We start from the raw sequence: 7,736 nt of genomic DNA, 5'->3' as shown, positions 1-7,736 counted from the left end.
TAAACTGTGGTCAATGACATGAGACAAAGTATATGTGAACTGCTGTATGGAAAGTGAATTTGCTCTGTAAATCTTCACCCAAATAAAAACAAATAAATTAAATAAAAAAAAATGAGTTGCTATTGAGTCATTTCTGACTCATGCATTAGATAACTTACTATCTTCAAGTGACTTGAATGACAGTTGTTTCTGAAGACTGATTTCATACATAATAGATGAATCAATATCATGAAACTTGGACTTGATCATTCTGTGTATAAAATTAAAAAAATAATAATAATTTTTTATGTTTTAAATGGAACTTTACACAGCAAATTAAGTTCTCCTTAGGATTTTTATACAAATTGTTCTGTGCCATTGGTTACAATTTTTACAATGTGTCAGCAGTCTTATTATTTCCATTCTGTTTGTTTTCTTTACATGGATCTAGCTTCCCTTCCACTCCTTTCCTTTTCATCTTTGTTTTGGGTAATGTTGGTTTCATGTAGTTAATTGTTTAAGAGGGAGTACATCACTTACATGTGACACTGTTTATTTTATAAATCAGTACCTGGTATTACTAGGTAGGTGTTTTACTGAGAAGTTTTCCTCTTTATTTCTTTTACTCAAACTACCTTTTATATGATTTCTCTATCTCCAAAATGACAAGTTATAAAAAATACTCCTTTCCTGTAGAAATAACAGGACTATGAAAGTGGTTAAACTTTTCTTTAATTTTCCACCAACAGTTCCAGAAGTCAACTTACAAAAGTTAGTTGTTGCTGATCTGTTGAGTGGTGTTCTTTGTAAGGCATACTTTGTACTTCTAGGCTCTGTGAAGCAGCTGTGGGATTTTTTGCATGTAAATCAGTACTGAGTACTTTCTCATTCCCAGTATAAACTGCTAAGCTTTCCTCACAATGATGATGTGAAGAGTTTCTGTGTCAGTGATTACAATAAAATGAGTGAAAGAAGAATTTGAGGAGGAAGAAATGAGAAAAATTAAAGAATGGTTCAATGTGATGATTGTAAGTCAGGTTTAAATTGCACTAAAATCAATGCTCATGAAAGCTGCACTCAAGAAGTCAGATATTGTATTGCACTAGGCTAATCTGCTGCAAAAGACTTCTTTAAGGGATTAAAGAACAAAGATGTCACTTTGAGGACTAAGGTGGGCCTAACCCAAGCCATGGCATTTTCAGTCACCTTATATGCATGTGAAAGCTGGACAATGAATAAGGAATATCAAAGAAGAATTGATGCCTTTGAATTGTGGTGTTGCTGAAGAATACTGAAAATACCATGGACTGCCAGAAAAAGAACAAATCTGTTCTGGATGAAGTGCAGCTGGAATGCTCCTTAGAAGTGAGAATGGCTATACCGCATCTCACCTACTTTGGTCATATGGTCAGAAGGGGCAAGTCCCTAGAGAAGGATACCATGCTGGGTAAAGTAGAGGGTCAGCACGAAAGAGGAAGACCCTCAGTGAGATGGATTGACACTGTGGCTGCAACCATGGCCTTAAGCATAGCTTGGACTGTGAGGATGGCGCAGGACAGGGGGGTGTTTTGTTCCCTTGTACATAGGGTCGCTATGAGTTGGAATTGACTTGATGGCACCTAACAATAACAAGAACAGAATGTTAAAATTCATGTTAGTATTACGAATATGAGCATGGAGTATTTGTTCTTTTTTCCTCTTTCTGTATTTATGAAAATTAGTCATTCCATTGTGCTGCTTAAATGTTTTGATGTTATCTGTTAACCAAAAGGTCAGTGGTTTGAACCCATTCAGTGGCTCCACAGGAGAAAAGACCTGGCAATCTGCTCCCATATAGATTACAACCTAGGAAACCCTGTGGTTCTTTTACTTTGTCTTATAGGATTGCTGTGAATTTATTCCAACTCATTGGCACACAGGAGCAACAGTAATTGAAATACTGAGTGTGCTTCATTAGGAAGCACAGTTCAGGAGATTGGCAGTTGCACTTAAATGCATATCAATTTTAAGATACCTGATTTTATGTTAAATATTAAATTACTGCACTTAAAATTTTATAGTCAATATATGGGAAATTTTGGATTTAGAAAAATTCTTATCCTTATAAGATAAATGTGTTCAGACTATGAAAAAGACAATAAAGAGATGCATTTTTTTAACTGCAATGTCCTTTGAATGCAGATAAAGATGTTTTTGAAGCCTAGTTGATGTGAATAGAAGTTAATAAAATTAGCTTTATTTTAGTTATACTTTGAAAACTATAAAGTGATATTCCATCCTTCTTTATTTTTTAAAAAGCACTTTTATTATGAAAAAAATTCAAGCATACACAAAACAGAAAAAATAGTATTTTGAATCTACATGCATCTCTCCCTCTGCTTGATCAGTTATCTCTACCTCCTCCTTTTTTTTCAGTACTTTAAACAAATCCAAGGTAAATAATCATGTCACTTATAAGTAGTTCAATATGTATTCTTAATAGAAAATGTTTTAAAAAGTTAACTGCAATACTGTTGTTATACTTAAAAATTCCAGAATCCCTTAATATCATCTATTACCAAATGCATGTTAAATTGTTCCTGATTATTTTTTAAAAATGGTGCTTTCGTTTGGCTTGTTCAGATCAAGATCCACACCTTGCAGTTGGTTGATATTTCTTTTACGTCTCTATATCACAATACAATCTGTATCATTTGCTCATTTTTCCATTTTCCCACTTTCATTTACTTCATGTTACTTATTTGTTGAAGAACTGGATTATTTCTCTTGTAGAATTTTCAACATTCATTTGGCTGGGCTTGATTGGAATAAATTTTGTTTGATTGGGGGGCAAGAATACTTCATACATGGTAGTATTATATCAAGAAACTTGTCCATTTGCTCCACTCTTGGTGGCGGTATGATTGATTGTTGAATTTAGGTGTTAATCAGCCTTATTCTTTCATTATAATGGTAGCATGTACATTTGATAGTTTTAAATAGCTATGATGATAATCATTGCGTGGATCCATCATTTCATTGGAAATGGCAAAATGATAAATGCTCTGTTCTGTCATTCATTGTTTTTAAAATTGTGGTTCTTGCAGAAGATTTCTTTTCCTCCTTATTTAATTCATTTTTCTTGCAGTATAGTCCATTGAGAAGGCAGGACAGAGGCTTGATTCTATCTCTTTATTTATCAGATTTTAAAGACAGTTTATACTCTATCAATTCCTAAAGGTGACCAGTTTGTGTGTGTGTGTATTACTACAGACTCATGGATTTTCACTTATAATTTTATGTGTTTCAATTGTTGTAAACATAATCCTTTTGATGTTCAAATTATCCCATCTTTCAACAGTGGAACCGTTTGTAAATAGGCACCTGTGTTTTTTGACATGACTCTTGTAGTTGTTGATAGTTTACTTGTTTTTAAGTTTAAGGTGAGGTAGGTTCCACTACATCTCCTACCCTAATCCTGGAATTAACTAATTTTCCCAAAGAGCCCTGGCTTCTTTTAGTGGGAAATATTACTTAGACATGTCAATCTGTGAGATAGGGATACTAAATTCACTGGATTATCATCGTTTCTATCATCAAATCCTTTGAATTATTTATGTTCCTATATATTGTTAGAAGAAATATCCCCTTGTTTTTATGTGTATTTACTCGATAAACTGCCATCATTTAGGGGACAAAAGTCTATTGAATTTGTGATTTTGGAATATCTAAATGCTTAAATTGATAAATCATTTATGGTTTTTACTTTTTAGGTTGCAGGAATTAACTGTTTGTTCAGAAGATAATGTTGATGTTCATGATATAGAATTGTTACAGTATATCAATGTGGATTGTGCGAAACTAAAACGACTCCTGAAGGGTAAGTTTAAATGTAGTATCTGAAATGAATCACTATGAGTCAAAAACTAGTAGTAATGAAAGTACTGATTGTGTTGAGTTAGAACTCAAAGTGGATTTTATAATACAAATGTTTTTGTGAAATGATTAATCATACTTTTGGTCCTAGGTTTTTTTTTTTTTTTTTTTTTTTTTTCAGGATCATGATAACTTTCTTTTTTTTCTTTTAGGTGATACGGGGTTTGGTCCTAGTTTTTGAAGCATTGCAATCAATACAATAGAGAAAATGAGTATTTTAAGTCTAAGCAATATAAAGTTTTGTTTCACTAAATGTTTTTAATAAAGTAAGGGTACTGTTCTTAAATTTTTCCAGGTTTGGTCTCTTAAGGGTGGCTGTAGGTTATAGAAGTTACCTGTTTGGCTGTTATAACACATTTAGATAAGATGGTCTTTAGCAGCATATCAAAGTCTCATGGCAGAATGGAACTAGGAGATCATGATTTCAAGGCAAGATGAAGAATTGAGGCAGGGATCTCATTTCTGTTTTCATTTGCTGGTGACTTACGGACTGATGTTACAGCATTGCAAAATTTTAACCTTTTACTGCCTGGTTTTGCTTTCTCATAAAACCTGTCAATAATAGTTCCTACATGAGACTATAAAAACAAGGGGATATTTCTTCTAACAATCTATAGGAACATAACTAAGTCAAAGGATTTGATGAAAGAAATGATGGTAATCCAGTGAACTTAGTATCCCTATCTCTCACAGATTGAGAGGCCTAAGTAATATTTCCCACTAGAAGAAGCCTGGGCTCTTTGGGAAATTACTTAATTCCAGGATTGAGGTAGGCGATGTAGCTGAACTTACATCACCTTAAGCTTAAAAACAAGTGAACTATCAACAACAGCGGTCAGTCAGAAAAACACAGGTGCCTACAAAGGGTCCCACTGTTGAAAGATGGATAATCTGAACATCAAAAGGATTATGTTTACAACAATTGAAACACATAAAATGATGGGGATGTTATTTATAATGCCTAAAAAGTTATTTTTTTAGCATTGGGAAGTACTTTACATGATTATGTCTAATGAAATAAACTATCAAAAGGAATTGAGAGAATTGCTGAGGTAAATAATGAAGTACTGATACAAATCATGTATCAATGAGTATTCCTAAACTGAGCATGACTATCTAAATTTCATTTTACAAAATTGCTTTTTAGTTTTATGTAATGCTGGGTTCTAGTTAATTAAAAAGTGAAATCTCATAGTATACAGTTTTTTTTTTATTTTAAAAATTTTATTGTGGTAAAATATATATATAGCAGAAAGTTAGGCATTTTTACCATTTTTCAGTATGTTAGTCAGTGACTAATTACATTCCCCATGTTGTGCTAATGTCACCACTTCCATTTCCAAGTTTTCCATCACTCCTAACAGGATCTCAGTGTCCCTTCAGCAATAACTCCGTTAACTGCTTCCCTCAGTCCCTGGTGACCACTAGTACATTTTTGTCTCTGTGCATTTACTTATTCTTGATATTTCACGTAAGTGGGATCATGCAGCATTTGCCGTTTTTTGTCTGACTTATTTCACTATTCAATGTTTTCAAGTTTATCCACATCATAGCATGTATTACTACTTCATTTCTCTTTATGGATGAATAATATTCCATTGTGTGTAATACCATATATTGTTTATCCATTTATGTGTTGATAGACAATTGGGTTGTTTTTAATCTTTTAGCTGTTTTGAATAATGTTACAATAAATATTGATGTATAGTATCTGAGTTCCTGCTTTTAGTTCCCTTGAGTATTTACCTGGGAGTGCTATTGCTGGGTTATATGGTAATTCTATATTTAGCATTTTGAGAACTGCCAGACTTTTTCATAGTGACTGCATCATTTTACATTCCTACCAGCTTTGTATAAGGATTTCAGTTTCTCCATATCCTTGCCAACATTGTTATTTTCTATTTTTCTGATTACAGTCATCCTAGTGGGGGTGAAGTGGTATCTCATTGTAGTTTTGATTTGCGTTTCCCTAATGGCTAGTGATATTGTATGTCTTTCCATGTGCCAATTGGCCATTTGTATGTCTTCTTTGCCAATAAGCATATGGAAATATGTTCATTATAGTATTGGGTTGTTGGTCCTTTTGTTAAGTTGTAGGAGTTTAGTATATAATCTGGATATTAAACTTTATCATATTCTTCCATTCTGTAGGTTGTCTCTTTTATTTCTTTGTTAAAGTCCTTTGATGCACAACAATTTCACTTTAATGAAGCCCAGTTTATCTATGTTTGTATATTTTTTTTTCTTTGTTGCTTGTGTTTTTGGTGTCCTATCTAAAAATCCATTGTCAAAAGCAAAGTCTTACAGCTTTCCCTCTATATTTTCTGCTCGGAGTTTTATAGTTTGAGTTTTTGTATTTACATCATTCATCTATTTTGAATTAATTTTTATATATGATGTGAGATATGGGTCCAACTTAATTTTTTTGCATGTTGTCTTAGGGTAGGTTCTCTAGTGAAACAAAACCAGTGAAATTATATATATATAATACACACACACACATATACAGAGAGAGAAAGAGAGAGAGGTGGGGGGAGAGAGACAGAAAGAAATTTATCTCAAGAAAATGGCTCATGCAGTTGTAGACACTGGCCAGTCCCAAGCCTGTAAGTCAGTCAAGCTGGTGGCTTCTCTTGACTCTTATAGCTGCAGAGGTTGATGAATCCATGGTTGGCAGGAAATACAGCAGGCCACTGGTTCAAATTTGGGAGCTGGAAGTCAGATGTTGAGCCAGATGCAGATCCAAATTGAGCAAAAACCCAGAGAGCTTTGCCTTAACTTTTCCACATATATGGGAAGCAGGCTACACTGAAAGAAACTCCCTTTCAACTGATTGTCTGCTCATCACAGATATCATCACGGAGGTGATTACATTATATAAAATCTCATCATGAGGAATGACTGTATCATGGCCAACTAAGTTGACACATAACCTTAACTGTCATACCTGTGGAGACTCAGTTATTCCAGCACCACTCATTGGAAAGACTGTTCTTTACTCATTGAATGGATTTGGCACCCTTGTTGAATATCACTTGGCTATGAGTGTATGGATTTACTTTGTATCTTAAATAAGGCATTAACAATGTTTTTAATATCTGGCCTAAAAGAAGATTTAGTTATATTCCCTTTGAAAAACTCAACCTTTCTGCCATGTAATTTTCAAAATAACTTGTTTAGTTTTTTTAAGATGTACTTTAAGCTCAGTAACTATGTCACTGGTGTTATAAAAAGACATTATCTGAATGGGTGAATGATATGTGGTTATGTTCCAGCTCTGTTACCCTTGTGCAAAATTCATGATTTTAGGTCATTGTCATTATAATAAAACCAAGCAATAATTAGATCAGTTTTTAGTAACTTATTTATCAGCCCCAGGGTTACAGGTGAGGAGAGGAAACTCAGGCCCGCCCAGAGTAGCAGGCCGGAAGTGCAGGAGAAAGGGGATAAAAGCTAGGAACCCAGACAGAAGAGCAGTCAGCCCCAGGGTACAGGTGAGGAGAGACAACTCAGGGACGCCCAGAGTAGCAGGCAGGAAGAGCAGGAGAAAGGGGATTAAGAGCCAGGAAGCCAGAGATAAGAACAATAAGCCGAAGGGATTAGGTGAGGAGAGAAAACTCAGGCGCCCCCAAAGCAGCAGGACCGGAGAGCAGGAGAAAGGGGATAAAAGCCAGGAACTCGGACAGAGGAGCAGTCAGCCCCAGGGACAACTCAGGGACGCCCAAAACAGCAGGCCAAAAGAGCAGGAGAAAGGGGATTAAAAGCCAGGAAGCCAGACAGAGGTACAGTCAGCCACGGGGACACGGGGGGGTGATACGAGAGGTCTCCGACAGCAAGACAAA

The 7,736-nt window shown here is 34.9% G+C and overlaps 1 protein-coding gene across 1 annotated transcript in view; it reads left to right on the top strand.

Annotated features, from left to right (window-relative positions):
* The window catches only part of NF1 (neurofibromin 1), a 388,569-nt gene that overhangs the window by 149,882 nt on the left and 230,951 nt on the right, over positions 1-7,736 (top strand). Inside the window, exon 5 of the mRNA XM_007937345.2 lies at positions 3,732-3,838. Coding sequence (XP_007935536.1) covers positions 3,732-3,838 — 107 coding nt within the window. The remainder of the gene's footprint in view (positions 1-3,731; positions 3,839-7,736) is intronic.

The sequence above is a fragment of the Orycteropus afer genome, unplaced genomic scaffold, assembly GCF_000298275.1.
Source record: "Orycteropus afer afer isolate SDZICR_OR568_19922 unplaced genomic scaffold, OryAfe1.0 scaffold00042, whole genome shotgun sequence".
Classification (NCBI taxonomy): Eukaryota; Metazoa; Chordata; class Mammalia; order Tubulidentata; family Orycteropodidae; genus Orycteropus; species Orycteropus afer.
This window is presented reverse-complemented; position numbering and strand designations above follow the sequence as displayed.